At 48.1% G+C, this 21,910-nt stretch overlaps 1 protein-coding gene across 2 annotated transcripts in view; it reads right to left on the reverse strand.

Moving 5' to 3' along the window:
* Positions 1-21,910, reverse strand: part of LOC144178402 (uncharacterized) — a 190,383-nt gene that overhangs the window by 22,100 nt on the left and 146,373 nt on the right. Inside the window, exons 1-2 of one of the 2 annotated variants that reach the window (XM_077706226.1) lie at positions 4,896-6,565; positions 1,741-1,817 (exon numbers count right to left, since the gene is read on the reverse strand). In XM_077706226.1, coding sequence (XP_077562352.1) covers positions 1,741-1,817; positions 4,896-5,271 — 453 coding nt within the window. In that variant the 5' untranslated portion in view covers positions 5,272-6,565. Of the gene's footprint in view, positions 1-1,740; positions 1,818-4,895; positions 6,566-21,910 lie in introns of those variants that run through there. The other variant, XM_077706228.1, reaches the window with a different exon arrangement.

Consider the following 21,910-nt stretch of genomic DNA (forward strand, 5'->3'; position numbering starts at 1 on the left):
TATCTTTTTTTGCTCTTTGCTGACATATCGCCCTGTTATTTGTTCCGTTTTTTTTTTTTTCATTCGAAATTTGATGTTATCTTATAATTCTGTCGCGACACTCACCCTTTGTTACCCCGCTTACACAAAGCCCTGCGATAGGGGCCTGTAAGGTATTTTTAAATAAATAAATAAACAGCTGAGAAATATTATAGGTAAGGGTGGCACGTGCATAGAACTCGACTAAGAGGGTGTTAGCAGCTGTGCTCCTTCGTTCGTGGCCCCGTGGGGCAATCATGCGTAGTAGTACTGCCCACTTCCGCTACGGCATCGGCCTCTACTACTTCCTCTTCTGTACAGTTTTGTTATTATGATAGGCGTTTGCATTTGCATATATTTTATTATACATTCCTCGCTTTCAGGCTTTAACGGAGCTAGCATTCCTCGTCTTTATAATCGCTGGGGTTTGTCTTTTAAAAGCGGCGAAGTGTATCTGCATAGCCACACCGCACTCATTTGTTTGTTTTTGTATTCTTCCCGATAGTTGACCTCAAATCTATTTATGGTAATAGTAATAGCCCAAACGATGAAAGGCTCGTCGGGCCGTACCCGGCAGTCAACAGAGGCGTTACATACTATTAGTAATAGCTTTACAAAAGAGAAAAGTTTTCGCCCATATACTTCTTACGTGATATAAAAATTTTCGTCTGTAAGATTCTTATATATACTTCTAAAAGACATTTTTTCGAGAAATACTGCGCACCGTTACTAGACACCAAGAGGCATAACTTCATTTCAACGCGCAGTTTTCCCCATTCGTCCTTATTCGACGACTTTTGCACATGTCGACTTATTAGCAAAGAAAGGCGCATCCTTGCGATGGCTTCTCGTGGCATGTGGGAGATTTTTAACTCATGCCTAATCACATTCCTCGTTCTTGCTGTGAATTGCCAAAACAGGAAACCCGATTGCATATATTTCATGAATCTTGCCACACCGCGTCCAATAAGCCCCAGTGGGAACCGCGAAAACAACAAAACAGCATGTTCACGCGCTCATGTGCAGACACATTTCTCCAAATTCGGGATTTTGAGAACGTCGATGAATCGGTAAAACGATGCTAAATGTGATTGGTTTTTTTTACTTCTATCCATTTTTCATGTCACCTTATCGCTAAGTAACTGGAATGCAGACTAAACTGAATAGATGAAGTATTGATAGATGAAGCTAGCCTTTTTTTAATTCGTTTTTAAATATATATAGACCACCTCTAACTTTTGCATTGATTCCAGAACTTTAAATAAACTTCCTTTTCTTCGTAGTTCGCAGTACTTAAAGTCAAGGTTGAAAGGGGGGGGGGGGGTTATGCGGCTACACCCCCTCACCGTCCCTTCCGTTCTTCCATGAACACACTACAGAATCCTGCAGTGCTCGTGTGTTCAATAGTGTAGGCGTAGGTGTTGTACACCACAAAAAATCTTGTGAGTTGAAATACTACACCGCCGTTGCGCAGATCCTGTTCATGAACTGGTTGATGAGTTGTGACCGTTATTGTGCACTTGGTTCAATATTATTCTTGAGTTACGTGGCACCAACAATTGGCCCACCCTGTGCCATAGCTTTAGACCCGCCATCAACAAGGAGGAAACACTGAATTTCTCGACTTGCGTGTAGAAGAACTGGCATCATACAGGCGGACCAACCGAACAAGAAATGTGGAGTACAATAGTCCACTTTTGGCGGCAGAGAGACACAGCGTACCTGTTCCAAGATAAAGGCGACGAGGGCGAGCACCGCTACCGACACTTGGCTCTTCTGTCGTCCACGCCGCATGCCACCTGCGCAGCAACAACACCGCGCTTTGTGATTCCCGCACGGCCAAGAAGAAACCACGCATGCCTGCACTCCCGGTGCATTTTCTGTTCAGTAGAGCGCTTTGCATTTTGATCTACCTGTCACTGCTCCCGCGCGACTTCTCGGGATTCACGCGCTCACTTGATTCGCATACACGCATGCACGCGCACACACGCCCACACACTTCGCACCTCACAGCGCAGCAAACCAAGTGCTACACTCTCTGCACAGGTAAACAAATACAGTAGACTTACGATAATTTAAACTCGAAGTACCCCACGATTTTGCTTGAATTATCGGAAGTTTGAATTATCAGAGGTTCTCATAAATAGGACTCTAGGCAGCCCACCCGCTTGTGTTGTAATGAAATATTCACATCTATTTAGAATTACAACATTCACACACAACACTGAAGAGCTAACCACAACTCGAAAAACAGGTCACGTGTTTCAGCGCCTGCCGAGTTGACGGAGGGTCACACGTGTCATTTTCGCACAGGTCTCGGCCTTCCATTTTGTTTTCTTTCCCGTTCTGTTTCAATCCATACCCGGTTTTCGCGCGCGAGTTCACTTTGACACATCTATGAAATTAATCGGCTTTATTTGTGACTGTTTGTAATGTGACGATGCAAACGTGCAGCTAGAATGGCAAATCCAGCAGCTACTTTCAGGCAAGGACAAGCAAAAAAGTACGAATTTACCGAATTTACGCAATGGGGCAACAGTTTGGATTAAGCGGATTTAAAATACATAAATACATGGCGGGCCAACCAAAAAAAGGAAATTTACTTGAATGAACCGAAAGTTTGAATTATCTGAGTTTGAATTACCGCGAGCCTAGTGTAATGTATGCTTTCAAAGGGGTCGCCAAAATACAGAAGACTTGATCACAAATTCGAACGATCGATTTAGGCATTTTTTGGCACTGACAACAAAAATGTAGGAACAGAATACAATGGTAACGGTTTGAGCGACGCGTTGTCCGACAGCGACGGTGGGGCAAGTAGTTGGCAGCGAATAGTGGTACTGGGTACGTACAGCAATGTAAAATGCTTGTAATGCTAGTTTGTTAGGAGCACATTTATTACCATCTGTTCAAGTGAAAAAAAGAAGGCTGCAAGCAGGCAGGCATGAGTACGAGTAAAAGCGAAAGTAGGCGCGCGATAGTAGTTCACATTAACAAAGCGCCGGATCTGTTAGCACCGTGTTTGAAACTTCTTGTGTCCCCTGTCCTTGGTTGGACGCATTACAGTTCCGACATACCGCATGCCACCATTTTAAGTGTTTTGTTCGTTGACCGTCCTTCACCCCGAGCATAGCGACAACACGTGACACGGCCGGATTCGACTCCCCTCTCTCTCGGGAGGAGAGTCGAGTCTGGCCGTGCACGTGAGGCTTCCGGAGCGCAAGGTAGTGCACAATAGCCATACAGTGAAGCCCCACAAGAGTACTCTGGAGACTTCATGGGCCATTTACGCCCACAAGCTTTTCATGTACACGGGCGGCCTCCGCTTTCTTCAAAAATTTTTGCAACCCGCCGCGGAGGCTCAGTAACTAAGGCGTTGTGCTGCTGAGCACGAGGACGCGCGTTAGTTTCCGGCGCGGCGGCCGCTTTTCACATGGGGCGAAAAGCAAGAACACCCGTGTGTATGAGATTTTCGCGCACGTTAAAGATCCCCAGGTGGTCAAAATTAATCCGGAGCCCTCCACTACGGCGCGCCTCATCGCCCGCGTTGCGTCGGTGAGTTAAACCCTACAATCAATCAATTAATCAACAATTTTCGCAAAGCATTACATACTATTTCGAAACAAAAATAACAAACCAAAATGTGCCTGCCAGTAATTGCATCGCGCATCTGATCATTCACACTCCCATACTCGCTTGATCTTGTAATCATTTCCCACTAAGTTTACCAGGCATAGGTCTCGGCTTCTGGCTAAGTGAAGTCGACTCGCTGCGTTCCGTTTTTCTGTCACCTACTCGGAGAACAAAAATCCGGAGTTTGTTGCAGTAAAAAGCTCTGGTTTTGTAAAAAAAAAAAACGCTTCCCTGATTTTTTTGTTTTTTTTTACCATGAGGGACAGTCGCGAGAGTCACAACCCATATCATGGCTTGAAACTAAGCCTCACAGTCCGTCACGAAACCATTCCAGCTGTTCATGATTCGAAACACTATAATGACGAATGGCACTGACAATTTTACAATAGTAATCTTCAGATGGAACACAGCGCGCGTACCTCAATATTTGTTCGTTTGGAGGAAGATGGAGCATCGGGGCGCGTGCTTTGAATCGGAAGGCAGCCCTCTTGGCACATTTAGCTGTTTGACAACATCAAATAGACTTGGCAGTCATAGCGCTAATGACAGCGCAGAAGCGTGTCACTTCCCCGTACATGATGCCATCGGTTCTAGGGTGCACCGTATCCCTCGGACTGCCTGAATCCCCCCCCCCCCCTCCTACGATAGTGGAAATGCAACACCTAAAGCGATTTAAGCTTCAGGTAGTTACAGATGTTGTTCTGTCACAGTTCCTCCCGGCGCCTCCGGCATTTTTCTCTGTGAGCCCGTTCGAGAGAAGCTGCTCCTCGAGGAAACACAAGCCAAGTGCGAAGGGCGATGGCGCCAGTTGGTACCGCGATATATTTGAGCGAGTTTTTTATGGGTATGCTTCTGTGCGTGCGTGCTTTTTTGTACGTGTGCGCGTAATTTTAACTATAGCGCAACAAGCGACCGGCACGTCGTTAACACTTGCAATGTAGCACCGAATTACGAGAGAAAAGCTTGCCCAGCGGTGTGTCGTATGCTGAAGACACGGTCCACGTTGCACCAGTGTACCCCGGAGATGTGCAACGGGCGTTTATACACACCGTCAGAGTACTCACCCAGATCGTTCCATAAAAGGAATGAGCACCAAACCCCGCCTGGGCCCCGGCCAGAGACAAGGCAAGGTCGACACCAGTGCCAGTGAATAGTCCAGACCAGTGGCAGAGCAGAGGCGGGAGGTGCAAAGCGCGTGCTTCACAGAGAACACCAAGTCGTCGCAGGGAAGAGGAGCGGCTCACCTGTGCGCACGCTGGTCGGTGTTGTCGGCGGCAGCGTCCGGCGGCCGGATGGCCCTCCTGGTGTTGCCGGCTGCCACGCCGCTTCACCCTCTCCCTCTGCCGGGCGGCGGGGTCGCCGCACCACGGGGTGGCTGGCCTTCCGGCCGTACAATGGCACGCTCTCCTCCGGCCCGTTATTAACCTCCGGAGGGTCGCGGATCGCCACGAATGCCGTCATCCCCGCCTTTTTCTCTTTTCTTTCGCCGCCACGCTTCGCGGTCACGTGACCGGTATCACGGCGCATGCACGGCGCTAATCGACGCAGAGCTGCTGCTTCTTTCCGCCGCGGACTGGGGCGCTCGTGGAGAGGAGTGCTCCCCCGGAGGCTACAGGGCATCCCCTGCTCGTGCCCGAAAGCCTCAAGGTCATTGCTGGGATGCTCGATTTAATATACACTGCAGTTACGACGTCATTTCCGAGATCACCTCGCGGCCTCTCTGCGAAGCTCAAGCCCAGCATAGTAGATGATAAGAGAGCAATCACAACCAAGGTGTCGTCGTCATAACCTTTACCCCGCTTTGAGTATAGCCTGGAATACTCCTCATCATCGATAGCATATTTGCGTTCACTGCAGAACGAATGCCTGTCCCACAGAGTCCCAACCAGTCCTATCGCCATATTCTATTCTTTCCCCACGAATTTCCTTATCTCATCCCTTGGGCCGCCCCGTTGTCATCCCCCTTTCATTCCCTCCCCTTTGTATTCATCCCGTTAAATGTACGGTTTTCCTGTTGTCCGTCATCCGCATCACACGACCTGTCTAACCATGCCTACTTAGCTTAATTTACACTACGATTTCGCCCACCTGAGATTTTTTTTTAATTCACGACGCTGTTTTCTTATCCCGAGTGCAACCCTCCATATCATTCTTCTCTCCATAGGTCATCACGCAAGCCTGTTTTCTTTCAAGGCGCTTAACGAGACCCCGACGTTCTGCCCCACGTGCCGTCAACAGAAGTGCACATTGGTGGTATACCAGCTTTTATAGTGACCCAAGCAGCTTACTGCTCAACATTTCCGAACACTAACGGAATTCAGCCCAGCTCATACAAATTTGGCGTTTACTTTATTTCTCGTTGTTCGAGTCACCCGCAACAATTCGGCCAAAACAGTTATAAAACCAGCGCCTTCTGTGCGCCCCTTACCCTAACTTGGGTGTGCCCTTCACGCTAGTCGAGATTGCCACGACGTTACGCATTCTCACAAGAAATGCCAAGCGCGTTACAGAATCCACCCAGTTCTGTTAACGATCATGTGTTAGCTGGCACGTTGCCCCCACCGTGGAGGAACGCCTACGTCACCCTTGTTCCGGAAAATGGTGAACCACTCGCCCTCGCTAATCCTTATAACACCCAATCTTTATAACGCCTGTGGGAGCCCATTTCTAGAACGCGTGGTACCAAAACAGATTATCACCATACACTGAACACAGCGGACACTATCCAAACCCCATGTACAGTCTCCGGCCGCATACTTTCTACTCAGGTTGTTGTTGTTGTTGTTTTTTTTTTCAATTGAAATAAGAAATCACCCACAGGCTTGCCAGCAGCCACATGCGCTCCACCCTTGCTTCGACGTAAAAGGAGCCATCCTGCCAGGTGTAGCCTCCATCAACGGCGGGCAGCGGACATGAGCTTCCATCACTGCGTACCTTACCAATCGTGCAGCGACTTTCTATATCGGGCACCTTCGCGCCGACACAATTAATACCATCTCGAAGGACACCCCTAAGGACCTGTGAACCTTTCCTCTCCTATTTAACACCGCCAGAAAAGACCTTCCTCGGCTTCTGTTGAAGCATCCTCACTCTCAGGCACGCACTACATGTTGGCGACTTCGACCTCTCGATCCCTACTGGTTCTATGGGGAAACAATATGATACCATGCAAAGCACCATGGAAGAGGCTATACGGCACCTTTGTGCTAGAGGTTTCGCCTGTTCCCTGGAAAAGTTCATCATACTTACCCTCAGCTCAGCCAAGCCTCTGAAGAAAAGCGTCCCAGATTCGACACTGACTGCTAGGACTAACCCGTACCAAAGGTCCTTTACCATCGCATTCTGGGCCTCACGACTCCAAAAAAATGGCTAGGGCTTCGACACCATCCCACCCTTTGAACGAACGCTGACTCAACTCGTGCATCTCATCCAACGCGCCTCCCACCCAAAATTTTCCATGCAAGAAATTGACCTCTGCCGCATCGTTCACGCCCTCCTCATCAGCCGGGTCACGTATGCTGCTCCATATCTGGTGCTCAAAACGATTTCGAAAAAAGGAAAACTCCACACATCACTGCGACAAGCAGACAGAATATGCTTGGGTTACCTCCTGAAGCCTTTACGAAGACATTTCTCTCTTTGGGTATAAACTTGTCCCAAAGCGAGACTGTCTGTCTGTCTGTCTGTCTGTCGACATTTGCAGCGAAGCTAGGAGATACGCAAACTTTTTTTTTTTTACATAACTCCCAAGCTATGCAGAAAAGCCAAGCTATGCAGCACGACCGGCTTCCTTTACTTCCGTTACAAGCTTGCTCACCTGAGTTAATGCACGACGGCTACGCGCACAACGGCATTGCCCGAGTTGGTGTGAGGAATCGAGATCGTCGAGATTCACGCTCACCGTGTCCGCCAAGAAACACGCCGCTAGAGCTAGCCCGTTGTAAGATGCACGAATTGCTCTTGAGGGGCACGACCAGGGACTGGGAGCGGGTGTCGTTGCTCTTTGGGCTCCATCATACGAATACAGAGCAAGGGGGTTGGCGAGGACAGTCCCAATGGGTACTAAGTGGCTATGGAGCCATTGAAAGACCACGTCACGGTTGTTTCAGAAAATCGTTAATGTGACCCTGCTGATAAAGTTCCCGTATCTCTATCACAAGTTTTTCGTTTGGTCTATTGGAAAGAGCGAATCGTTGAAGATGTGCCAGGTTTCAAACCTCTGCCATCTGAAAAGCACTCACAGCGGCCGGGATCGAGGCCACGTGCTTTGGCTCAGCAGCACAACGCATCAGCTACCGAGCCACTGCCGCGGGTTTTAAACCAGAAGTTGTTGCACGATCAGGCCAGTCACCGTTCTCAGTTATCCCACCGTAACTTTCGCGCAGTTACTAACGGCACATGATAGAAGATAATGTCCGCTCCTTTAATGTGGGATAACTCGCGTCAACTAAATTCTCGATGAAGAAGATCACAGTATCACGCTTTAGGGCCCCTCCTTTTTCACAGAGTCTAAAAAAAAATGTCCGCGAACAATTTTCTACCACTGGCGGAACTATGGAGATAGCGGCGTTCTCTCCGAATACATTTTACTGAGAAATGGAGATTCAGTCAACCGCTAATATACTGCATTTACAAGACGCGATGAAGTAGGCCACATCAAACAAACGTGGCACAACTATACAAAAGTTAGGGTATGTGCTTGTAACAATGACTCAATGTAGTCGCGTTTTCTTTTTACACAATAGTTGTTTCTGGACAGGTATCTTCAGCAATAATTATGGAACAACACTAGATCAGGGGATTGTTTAAAAAGAAAACCGAGAGGGATCAGTAAAATCTGTCGCAGTTGTTAAGTTCTATACGCCGAGGTGGGGAGGCCCATTGACAAAGCAAAACAAACTGACAAGATTTGTCAGATTCCCCATGTAAATATACCTCCTTCGAGATTGACTGCTTGCAACTGTAGTTCAGTGAAAATGGGACAGAAAATTAAAATCAAATGTCAGACTTGTTGTTGCTTCCTCTTTTATGTCTTCGCGTAGGTGTTCAAAGTCGTGCACTGAATAGTATTCAGTTTTCGACATATTTCATGGCGAGAAATTAGAAATCATTCTAACATTGTCATTTTCTTCGTTTTGTTTACAATGACTATTACTTACCTTTATTTTTATTTTTGGGGGTTGATCACCATTGAAAAAAATTTTGTAGGCAAGGACTTGGTTAATTCGTAGCCATACCAGTTAATTCGTAGCCATTATGTGCGTGAAGGTGCATTCATGCAGCATTCCAAAAAAAAATTTGAAAACGACGCAGCTGTTGTTGAACGATGTATATTGGCTACGGATGTGCGAATACCAAATTTAGGACTAAGAATCTGAGAGGACCAGTATAAAATGACTGTGGACTGAATCAAGTATTTTCAAATTCAAATACACTTGCTTTATTGTGTATAGAGCGTCTAAAACATGGAAGAAAAATCCCGCGCTATCTCCACTAACGTTAAACCTGGGGAGGGGCGAAGCATGAAGCATACCAGTGTATCCTTGGCGCCTTAACATTTTTGCCAACAGAGATAAAACCGTTGTTGGTATGACGGCTTTGATGTAAAAGTGTCATGCCTTTAGAGCACGAAGCGTTCTAGCGCGAGGTGTCAACGAGTGTCCAGGTGTTTTCTTAGTGCGTGTTACGAAGCGTTCCAGCGCAAGGCGTAAACGAGCGTCCCGGTGTTTTTTAGTACGTGTTACCTTCTAGCGCAAGGCGTAAACGAGTGTCTTAGTGTTTTATCATCGTGATTACATGATACGATGGTTACGACGATGGCATGAGACGCCGACATCCCGAGCCCCTAAAAGGAAAAAGAGAGAGCCTAAGCAGCCAAGATCTGAGTGTTCTTGTCCTAGTGCTTGGTAATAAATAGTCTTAAAATTGAACTGAAAAGATTGGGACGTGACGGCAAAGCAGTGGAACGAAAATTCGGCTTACACTGCCATGAATAATGCGGGTTCCGCAACATGCTGCGAATACATAAATTGTATTTGACTGGCTGCAGCCCCTCCCTAGTCATTGAAAATAAGCTGGGCTTGTTAGTGTCTGGTGTGACTAGCATCATACTGCAAGCATTGCCAACAAGTAATAATTTGTCATTCCTCACACATGCTGCAATACTGACAGCAAATGTATTTTCGGTTAATAAATTTGAGTAGTGTTTCACTTCAGCTAGCATAAGCCAGAGTTAGCATACACTTGTTTCAAGCATGGTATACATTTGTTGGGCTCCTTTGCAGCTTCGTAATTGTGCAAAAAAGCCACTTTACAATAATATGCCATGCGGTGGAGCAACAACTTCTGCAAGTCGTGCGGCAGAGCCAACTTTTATTGCAGCATTCGTAAATTTTGGTTTTTCTGAAGTTTCCAATATTTGGAGCGCTGAAACTGCTCTGCGAATCGAATCGAATAGCAAAAACTACTTTAAAGTATACGGTTCCGAATGTCTGGAAAAATGTATTACTGCCACGTTTTTATGGCAATTTTTTTGGCTGGGACGGTGACATTTAATTTATACAAAAACCAACAAAACCGCTTGCGCCGGCGTCGCAGTGGTGTGCTGTTGAAAAGCTGAGAAGTGTCTCCCCTGAACAGAGGTACAAGTCCCCCTTTAATCCAAGCGCGAAAATGAGGAACAACTTCGTATTTGAGCGGCGCGGCAAAAGCTCCCCCATGGGAGCCTTTCACCAAACGCGCGCCGCCCGGAAGTGCTTTCATGCCCTATAGATGGCGCCTGCCACGCAAGCCATGGCAGGGGTCCCGTGCTGAAGCGACAGGTGGCGCCACTACCTTGGCTTTTCAGTGAGCTTCCTTCGCAGTTTGCGTCCCAGGAGAGAGAGAGAGAGAGAGAGAGAGAGAGAGAGAGAGAGAGAGAGAGAGAGAGAGAGAGAGAGAGATTCTGGTGGCAGCCGTAGGTTCTAAAAACGTTGGTAGGAGCAGCCTTCGGATGAGAAGTTAAGCGCGAACATTCAAACTTTTGAATATGGAGAGCGCTCATATCGCCCCAGTAGGCGTTTCCTCTCTTATAGCAGCGGTTTAAGTCACAGTCATTAATAAAACGAAATATAGCATAGTATTTTTAAAAATAGACGAGTCAGAAGGCACCCAAACTTCAAACAATACAACTATTTTTGTGAAGCGTCTTTGTAGTTCACCATCATCCCCAGCCTATCTACGCCCACTGCAGGGCAAAGGCCTCTCCCATTATTCTCCAATTACCTCGGTTCTGTGCCAACTGTGACCAATTTATCCCCGCAAACTTCTTGATCTTATCTGCCCATCTAACTTTCTGCCGCCCCCTGCAACGCTTGCCTTCTCTAGGGATCCAGTCTGTTACCCTTAATGACCAGCGGTTATCTTGCCTTCGCATTACATGCCCTGCCCACGTCCATTTCTTCTTCTTAATTTCTACTAATATGTCTTTAACACCAGTTTGCTCCCTGACCCACTCCGCTCTCTTCTTGTCCCTTAATGTTACACCTATCATTTTCCGTTCCATTGCCCGCTGAGTCGTTCTCAATTTAAGTTGAACCCTCTTAGTGAGCCTCCAAGTTTCTGCCCCGTAGGTGAGTACCGGTAAGATGCAGCTGTCATACACTTTCTTTTTCAGCGACGATGGTAGGCTGCTATTCGTTATCTGAGAATGTCTGCCATATGCACCCCACCCCATTCTGATCCTTCTAATTATCTCTGCCTCATGGTTGGGATCTGGGGTCACAACTTGGCCTAAGTAGATATATTCGCTTACCACTTCCACTGCCTCGCCACCTATCTCAAACTGCGGTGCTGTCCCGAGGTTATTGATCATTACTTTAGTTTTCTGCATATTAATTTTCAGGCACACGGTTCTACTCTGTTCGCCCAGTGCGGAAAGCATGCTTTGCAATTCGTCCCCCGAGTTACTTAGCAAGGCAACGTCATCAGCAAAGCTGAGGTTACTGAGGTATTCTTCATTAACCCTTACTCCCACCTGTTCCCAATCCAACGTTCTGAATACTTCTTGTAAGCATGCTGTGAATAACATTGGAGAGATTGCGTCTCCTTGTCTGACACCCTTCATTATAGGTATTTTACTGCTCTCCCTATGGAGGATGATTGTAGCTGTAGACGGCCATTGTAGATATCCTCTAGTATTCTTACATAATGATCATCTACCCCCTGGTTCCGTAATGCCTGAATGACTGCTAGGGTTTCGACCGAGTCAAATGCTTTCTCATAATCTATGAAGGCTATATATAGGGGTTCAGTATACTCAGCGCACTTCTCTATCACCTGATTGATCGTGTGAATATGGTCCATTGTTGAATAACCTTTACGGAACCCTGCTTGTTCTTTAGGTTGACTGAAATCTATGGTTGCAGAGATTCGGTTAGCGATTACCTTCGTAAATACCTTGTAGACGACTGATAGTAAGCTGGTCGGCCTGTAATTTTTCAAGTCCTTCGTGTCGCCTTTCTTATGGATTAGGATTATGTTCGCGTTCTTCCAAGATTCCGGTACCATTGCGGTCATTAGGCATTGCGTATACAGGTTTGCCAGTTTTTCAAGTACAATTTCTCCGCCATCCTTCAAGAGGTCTGCTGTTATCTGATCCTCACCAGGTGCTTTGCCCCCTTTCATTTCTTTCAAAGCCTTCCTTACTTCTTCGGTCGTTACTGATGGGATGTATATCTCCTCTGAACTACTGTCTCGTTCGGCATTATCCTGTATGTCCCGGCTACTGTACAGATCCCTATAGAAAATTCACCGAACACGGCCAAATACAAATTCACTGTAGGCATTGAGGGTAAATTTCTCTGTGGAAGAAATCGATGAGAACGTTGAATATGACGAGATGAATAATTTGATATTCTATAATCTATAGTATGAGTCGAAGCGTTCCGTGAGTAAACATCGCATGTTGTGAAGATAAAAATCGTGTACCTCTCCGTCTAACCACGACGGTGATTGAACGCGAAGCTTTCTCGTGTGAGATTCCTTGGTTGTAGTCTGAGTTTGGGCTTTGACTCGCAGACCCTTTGGACGTTGACTCGCACACAGTTGGATTTTCGATCGCAGTGGCTTTGACTATGACCCTTCACCATTTGATTTAACACGAAGCAAACCTCACGTCCAACCTTTGCCGTCGTTAGACGGAGGGGTGCACGATTTTTCTGCCCAGTTTTGCACGTCCACGCACCTCTCTCCAAATTCGAACTGCTTCGACCATGTCGTAATGGTGCAATTAGACAGGCATCGGCTTCGTAATGCGAGGACTCAGGTTCGATAACTACCAAGAAAGCGTTTTTTTTTTTTTTCTCGAGGTGCTTTCACGATCATCGTCATCGTCCGAGAAAGTTGGCTTTCCAGCAGCGCGTTTTCGATGCGACATACTCCATCAGTGAGACACGGAAAGCTTCTCTTTAATAGTATACCCGAATTACGGCACTGCGTCCTTTTGCAATTAGAATCGGAATAAATAGCAAAAAATTATGCACCCCTCAGTATAACGACAACGACGGTTGAACGCGATGCTTTCTCGTGAGCGATTCGCTGGTTTCTTCTTAACTTTGGTTTTAACTCACATACTTTTGATCTCAGCGGCTTTGAATTTGAATCTCCTCCATTTGATATCGCACGAAGCAAGCTTCGTGTTCAACCACTGTCGCCGTTAAACGGAGGGGTGCACGATTTTTCAAACTGCATGTTCATGCATTCCTCTCCGAATGCAAAGTACTTCGGCAGTGTTCGGAATTGCGCAGTCGGATAGACGTCGCCTTCGTAACGCGGGGGTCGCGTACGATTCCGACCACAGGAAGCGTTTTTGTCTTTCACTTCACCCACGATCAGCATCATCATCGTCAGAGAGAGTTGGCTTTCCTACAGCGAGTTTTCGACGCGACGTACGCCATCCGTCAGACATAGAAAGCTTCACTTTAATTAAAGTCAGGAATAAATCAGTCATGCTAAGTGGACAGCACACTACTGATACACGGCCGCTGTAGCCATTATTGAAAGCCGCAATGCCGTACCTATGCGAGTTCGACTTTCGCCGGCGTTTGAGTATTTACGGCGTGATCTATGCCTGGTTCCAAGCAGAAATCTGTTCACCCCTACGTACGTCTCGTCATCCCCATTGCCATCGTTATCACGGCCACTTGTTTCTGCCGTGACTGCAGTAATTATGAGTGAAATCACGATGGAACTCCGAACCGCGGAACTGTGATACTGCGCCTCGCGTCAAACGGTTCCACGCTGTGGAGCCCGCAGGGTATCGCACAGCTGGATTATTCGCCTCCCGCCGGTATTCCGTTAATGCAGATTATTCTCCTAGGTAGTTCGCAACGCTGGGGTCTGAGCACCGGCTTAGGAGGACGACAGACCTGATCATGCGTGCGAGGAGGTCTGGTATACAGCCTGTGATCTAACGCGTACACAGGCAGTAAGGGGAGCGATATCTGCTGTGTGTGTCAACGAAGCCCTTCTCTTATAACAACTTATAACACGGGAGGTGCACAGTTGCTACTTGCATGATGTTACGTATACGGAAAGGCATCCCCGAGCCGGGCTCTGTCACCTCCGTCATGCGAGGTAGCGTGGTGGTCGAGCGGCAAGCAAAAGTTGCTGTCTTGGCGACGCCGACAAGAAGCCGAAGGAAAACTTAACTGGTTTACTGCATGCCGAGAGATGAGCCGAAGCAAGACAGGAACAATACCGCTCTGGGCGAGGCTACAGTACAGGACTTGAGCAGAGTGACAACATGGATTCGCTGCTCCAAAAAGAATGAATTTTTTGCTCTAGTGGTTTCTGTTCTAGTTCTGTGGTTTCTGCACACGGCCCAAACAAAGTACAGACACACACCACACTCTTTCTGCGTTCGTGAGGGGCCGGCAGCAGCACCCTCACCGAGTCTGAGAGAGACAGGAGAGGAGATCTTGGCTTCGGCGTCTGCCCCGCCGGGACAAGTTTCAGCTTGAACCGCTGGCCGTCGCTGCAACAGCCTGAGTCACCGACAGCGAGGCGCCCACGCGGAAGGCGCCCGTGGGGGTAGGCTCTGCCACAAAGCATGGGAGCACTCCGCAACTTGCAGGACGTGTGGAAGTGGTAGCGACGAGCAGAATCGTAACAATAAAAAGAAACTGCGGCCCCAGTAGCCTAAACAATATCTTTCCACGATAATTGTGCATGCCTCGCAACTAGGTATCTGATGAAATAACTGAGCGCAGTAGACGACAGCTTGCAAAGGTATTACAGCCAGCACTAATTAACGGGAAGTGCCGACGTCGAGAGAGAAACGAAGCAAGGACGATGCTTGGTGTTAACGAAAGTTCATCAAGAAGTTCATCATAATGGTGTTAACCGTAGAAATACGTGCTTTGGACGTTAACGAACTTCTAATGGAGACGAACATTCAAAATAAGCGCAGAGAAATGGTAGAAAACTTCGCAGTATAATTACGGGTGTTCGCAAAAAGGCGATATTCGTCTCGAATGTCTTTGAGCACGTAATTACACGACTGTGGGACTTAATTGCCCTGTTAAATTGCGTTCCATGGCCCCTTTATTAAGAAGCAGAACAAGGTTGGGGATCGCGATCTCACCCGCCATGAGGGGCAGCCACGCAGAAGAAGGCAATGGAAAGGAGCGATATTTTTGTTATGACTGAGTGTTATGTAAAGCTGGATCCAAGCAAAGCAGTTGTACGTTGGTATACAGCCGATCCCGGATATATCAAACTCCAAGGGGATCACGAAATAGTTCGATATATCGATAATTAGAAATATAAGATATGCCCATCTGAAGCTTATCTGAAAGCTCCGCACATCTCTTAGAGGTTCCCGAGGTCGCGACAAGCGGTAGATTCTCGAATTGCTCCTCAAAGCACGGAAGATACGAAACACATCACGAACCATCGCATTTTATTTAGCACCAAGAGTCAATGGGATTCGCTTCCTTTGCCTTCTGCATCATGAAACTGTCTTCAAGCTTATAACGTCATTTCAAATGAGAAAGCCCGGCGCCACTCACTGCGCTACCGCGAATCGCACTGAATGCTGCCGCAAGGTCAGCTGTCGTAGACGATTGGGAACGTCGTCTGTGTCGCCAATAAGGTACGCTTCGATGACGGCGATACCCGCCGCGATCACCACATCGTTGCGATCCGCCACAGCCTGCACGTCGTCGTCAACACTTACGAACTTGCGTGCTGTTATGGCACCCGGAATGGTGCACGGGAATGCCGCCAGCTCTCTCATTCACTCTTGAGGCACTCAAAGACGGCGTCTTCTGTGTCCGAACGCCTGTCGTCTAGATCCGCAACGAAGTCGCCTTGCTGAACCATGCTGCTTCGGGAACACGCACATGAGACGCTCCAGAACGGCCGGGCTGCGCTGCTTTCGCCAAACGTCAGCTGCTACGCAGTGTCGTGGTGGTGGTGGTGGTGTAGAATCAGGCGGGGTTAACCTGGCTGGATATGCCGGCCATTGCGCCGCCCAAGCTCCTCCTAATTAGTCTATGTTAGGGTCCTTTAACCACGAGTTCACCACTTCCCTCTCTTGAAGAACGCTTTGTAGAAGGCGCGACACGTCTCTGCGCAGCATCCAATAACCGCTTAGGAAGACGATGTGGTCCAGGGTGCTGTGTGGGGCTTTCAACTTTCGAATTGATGAGAGCATTGCAGTCCGTCGTGCTCAAACGTGTTGCGAGGAATTTCGAATTTCACATGCCTCTTCTACTGAACATTACTTTTAACGGGCCTCCACCTGTTATAATGATGCCCGCCTTTGTCGCCAATTCCAAATCCCCCGCATCTTTCACGACCATGGCTCCAAAGGCACGCCGCTGCAAACAAAACAAACACGCACCCCGCCAAACTGGTCTCCATGCCAGCACAGCCGTCTCTGGGTCACAACGCCCCTCGTCGGTTTCCTCTTAAGGCCGACCTCCATGCAGCGAAATTTCGGCGAAAAGGCGGCGAACGTCGCCCGGCGGCGGCCGCTCTGCCACCGGCGTCGAAAATACGGCTGTTCGCCGGCGATCTACGCGAGCTATCGAACGCGCGGCGGCGAACGCGACCGGAAGCGGCAAACCGCATTTTGAGGCCGCAGCCAATCACAGCCTCGTACTTCGTTGTACTTCCTGTCCTGTCTTCCGTCGGCGGCGTTCGCCGTGTCACGTTGCATGGAGGTTGGGTGGACGAAAACTGAGCGGCGCGTCAAAACACGGCGTCCGCCGCGCCAAGTTCGCCGAGAAACTTCGCTGCATGGAGGTCGGCCTTTACCCGTTGGCATCCAATCACACCCTGGGTTCTCGTTTTCATGAGGCTATCCCCATGCTGTCGCATCGAGTAGATCGAGCAAGGTTTGAAAGCTTAGGCCCGCAGAGGGGAGGATTCCACCAAATCTCCTTCAAGAGACTTCTACTCCAGTGGAGGCTCGAGTGGAGGAAGGGCTCAAAATACCAGGGTTAGAGTTTCTCGGTAAGTACACAAGGCCAGCCAATCGACGCGACGTGCGAGAAGTCATCATCATCGCCTTCAAAAACTTTATCAGGAGAAGCGCACTTGCAGGGGACTTGCGGCGCGGCGTTCGATATATGGAATGTGGAGGCGAACGAAAGTTCGATACACGCGTACAAAAGTGCTATACTTTTTGCATAGAATTTCCAAGGAGATGTTTGTACTGCTCGTTATATGCAATAATTCGGTATATACGGGTTCAATATAGCCGGTATTCAATGGCGTGGACTGCATGCAGGCAACCATGCGAGTGCGCCGCCATATCTGTGGCCAAGCGTCTGTTGCCAAGGCGACGTTGTGCGCACGGCCCCCAGATCAGTTCACTCCTATTCTCCTCCATGCCTTCATGGCGGCCAGGCAGGCCGCGGGCCGCGACGTGACCTTGTGCTTACGTGCAAAGCGGGTGCGACTGATTCGATAGTCAGTTGTGCCGCGATAGCGTTGGTTACCCGAAAAGTCATGATTCCGCTCATGAGTGTGACAACCTTAACTGCAATTCAACCCCAGCCTCGGCGCACACCTACGAGCGAGTGCGAATCAGTCGTGGCACAAAGATTTGAACGTGAGCGCAGTGGTCCGTTTGACAGCAGGAACTCCATCACTTCCAAACTGTTTCCCAGTGAACACAGAGTATTACCTCGACGTCAAGTGCTGTTGAGTGTCACACAGTACGATCTACCTATCACCAAATGCGTATGAAGTAGCCGCCGCAGATCAGCTGATTCCCAGCCGCCGCGCTCTAACGTCAGACGTCAGTTGTTTTGCTGAGTGCGAAACATTTAGCGCACGAGAAAGCCAGCGTTAAATCCGTGTACGCGCGAACCATTTCTCCAAAGAAATTATTCGGTTTTTGTACTCAATCACGTATAGAGGGCACTTACCAGACATAAAGTCGTGGATGCGGTGCGGGTGCACTTGCGTCGACATCCGCGGCGGCAGCAATACAGTCAAACCTCGATATATCGAACACGGGTATATCGAATTATTGTCTATATCGAACACTTTCTATATCACGCGGGAAATCACATGCATTTTTAATTTTTTATTTCGAACTGGGACGGACATGAAATGGGTATATCGAACTCCGCCACCCCAGACTGCCCAGACCGCTCGCGCTCGGTTGACAGGCGGCGGGCTATCCCGCAGTACCCTCCAGGATAGCGGTGGCGCGATGGGCGTTCCCGACTGCTGCGCATCGGTTGCACCGAAGCTGAATTGGACGGTGCAAAAGAAGAATGCGAGCTTGAAGAAACCTGGGCCAGCTGGACCGCTTTGTTGGGGCTGAGCCACGAAGCATGTGCATTGATGACTTAGTTTGCGGTGACGACAGCACCGGTACGACGGCGGAGTTGACGGATGTGGAGATCCTAGCGGAGGTTACTACTGAGCGCACAAACGAAGGCGCTGCTGAGGTTGTACCCGCAAGCGCTGATAGTGCCCCGCTCCTGACTTCGACCGAGGCTTCAGCGGCTGTGGCCCTACCGCACTGCTACTGCAGCGCTATAAAAGGCACCGGCATGTCGCTTGTAGAACGTTTGGAATACGTTGAGGAAGTCGTGTATAACACGCCAGGCTACCCTGCGGCAGTACTTTAAGGCAAAAGAATAAATACTTTGAAGCACCAAGTGAGTATTTACTGCACAATTCGTTCATTTATTGATTTGTACCAGTTTATGACCCGTTTTCTACGTGATTATATATATCGAATTCTGGTTATATCGAACTATTTCGCGGGCACCGCGCTGTTCGATATATCGAGGTTTCACTGTACTACAGCGCCGGACTTAAACTGCTTATACGCTCCGTTCGCAGCCGCGGTTTCATCCTCGGTGGATTCGAAGTGCTCGAGGGTAGGTAGAGCGCCCCCACTTAATGTGAGTGCGATTAATATTACATCTGTTGACGCCACTACCGATAATCGGACTGAACCGCAGCAGACGATGTACTCTGGTGTTTTTTTTCTTCGAGATGCTGGCGCAAAGCGTATGCGCTAGCACGGTGGCTACCGACATGGCGGTTTTCAGTGTTGCCAGGCGGAGAAATCGCCCGCTAAACTTTTTATTGAATACCACCTATATCCGGGATCGACTGTACCACTCGTTGGTATACGTTGCTCATGACATAGCGTCATCGTTTGTCATGATCAACATTGACAAATAGAATTCTTGTGCTGTTCTTTGAGAGGAATAGGGATTTACACAGAATATGAAACTGGAATCTTCTAAATCGGGAAGCCTCATTAAAGGGACCCTGCAACACTTTTTCGAACTTTATGAATCTTGAATGCTTTCAGAACGTAGTCAACAAACTCCACCAATGTTTGTAATGAGGGGCCACAACTGCTCTATGCCCATCAGATCGGAAACGGAAAAAATGGTCCCGGAAAAAATGGTCCCGGAAAAAATGGTCCCGGAGAAAATGGTCCCGGAAAAAATGGTCCTGGAAAAAATGGTCCCAGTGACCATCTAGGAAAAAATGGTCCCATGCTCCAGTCGACGTGTTTCCCTTCGAGTTAGTCAGATCTGAACTTTTTTGCGGCTTTGCTTTAGTGCGTTTGCGTTTTATTTAAAGGGTTGAGAAAGAGATGGAATGCTTGAATATTCCTACAAGGGGCAGAAATTAACTCCTGTTGAGGCTAAAATCTGGATGGATGGGTGGGCGATGTATGTACAGATGGATGGATGGATGGATGGATGGATGGATGGATGGATGGATGGATGGATGGATGGATGGATGGATGGATGGATGGATGGATGGATGGATGGATGGATGGATGGATGGATGGATGGATGGATGGATGGATGGATGGATGGATGGATGGATGGATGGATGGATGGATGGTAGGGCTGAGCATCGATTAAAAATTTAGTGCAAGTAATTGGATTAAAACCGCACAAAAAACTGCGAGGCCTGGAACCGCCGGTTTAGAAGCTTTGTCGGACACAGCTATCTCAGTGTCTGGAAGGTCATTAAAGCTCTACGCTGCGAGGTTTCATCAGAATCGGTGTAAATTGAAATAGGGATTTACGCGCTCATGCTCCGCCTTGGTTTAGCCTTCGTTTCTGCGCAGTGATCGAAATTAAAATATTAAAGCTAAAGCTTTTAGTTAATGTCTGGGACATCCCGTGCACCGAAATGATCGCACCGAGACATCGTGCACCGAAACGTCCGTGCGCTGAAACGTCCGTGCGTTGAAAAGTGCGTGCACCGAAATGTCCGTGCACCGAAATTGCCTGCCACCAAAATGTAAATGTAAATGCAATTAAAATATACAATATTTAACTCCAAAGCATGAATAACAAAAGAAAAAGCATTCAAGAGAAACAAATCGCAACAAATAGTGTAAGGAAAAGTTAAGGAAAAAAAACATGTAAAAAATTGCTGGGAGTGCTTACAACTCTGAGAATGTGAAGGCGAAATTTTGCCTTGAACTTTCGTACAAACTTTACGAAAGTTCGTACGAAAGCCCCCGTCCACTCCTGATTAGCCCCCTGGGCAGCCCCCTCTGACGCTCGTTCCCTTCACTACACATCACCAGGATCCTGTTTTTCGTGTCGGTACCTTCACCTGTCGAGGTTGTGTGGAAGCGGTTTACGCTCCTCACAACGTGCAAAACAGAGATGTGCTGAGATTTACCCATGCTATATGTGGTTGAGACGTCATAAATACGAAACATCTGTGGATTAAGCTAGCGTAACGGTAAATTAGAAAATAAATATGGGAGAGGCCATTAAAGCAACCCAACCTGAATTTCGGTAAAACAAACGTTCTTGGTGCCATTAACCGGGTTTACCCGAACGAGACTACTTTTTCCTGCCTTGGCTTCGGGACCAATTTTTCCGGGACCATTTTTTCCTACCTTGGATTTGGGACCATTTTTTCCGGAACCATTTCTTCCGGGACCATTTTTTCCAGGACCATTTTTTCCGGGACCATTTTTTCCGGGACCATTTTTTCCTACACCCCCATCAGATAACTGCTCTATGCCCATCTATGCCCGACATCACTGCTCTATGCCCATCAGATAACTAAAAAACGTGGCTTTCTCTTCTAATAAAGTGCTAAATTTCTCTCTCTTGATCAGAATATTTGTCTCTCTTTCCCGGTCTTCGCGTTCTTTCAGCGTTCGAATTACGTCCTTGCAGAGATGTAGCGGATATTGGCCAGATTTTTTTAGCCGCAGCAATAAACGCACTAGATAGCAGCTTTTAAAAAAATCGCCACAAAAACAAAGGAAAACGGAAACGCGTACATCCTGTGACGAGCAAATCACGCGGTGCCTCTCCGTGTGGGCGATAACCGCAGCTTTTGCAGTGCTTCCAGGCACGAAGGAGAGAGTTAAAGCGTTTATCGAAAATGTGACAAAGTCCTTTTAAGTCACTTTTAGATGCGAAGCATCTCATGCTCGGGGCTGTGTCCCTCCCTCCCTTGTTGTTGTCCGCCGTCCGCACTGTACTGCTCATGCGCGTCTCTTCAGCCCCGTCAGCGCTTGGGCTGACGTCAGCGCAGTCCACTATAAAAAGAAATAGTTAGGCGGCGCCAGGTTTCGATCCCATGACTCTCTGGCCGCAACGGGAGGTACGTGGCGCTCTTCCCACTGCGCTACTAACCGAGACGGGAGCATGTGCTACGAACGCGCCTTATGTCCTTCACTCATTCAAACTACGTCAAGAAGCTACTGATACAACGAAGGCACGCGAAGCTGAAGGTCAACGGAAAC

The sequence above is a fragment of the Haemaphysalis longicornis genome, unplaced genomic scaffold (genome assembly GCF_048455015.1).
Source record: "Haemaphysalis longicornis isolate Haplotype H1 unplaced genomic scaffold, Haemaphysalis longicornis Haplotype H1 scaffold_4, whole genome shotgun sequence".
NCBI classification, from domain to species: domain Eukaryota; kingdom Metazoa; phylum Arthropoda; class Arachnida; order Ixodida; family Ixodidae; genus Haemaphysalis; species Haemaphysalis longicornis.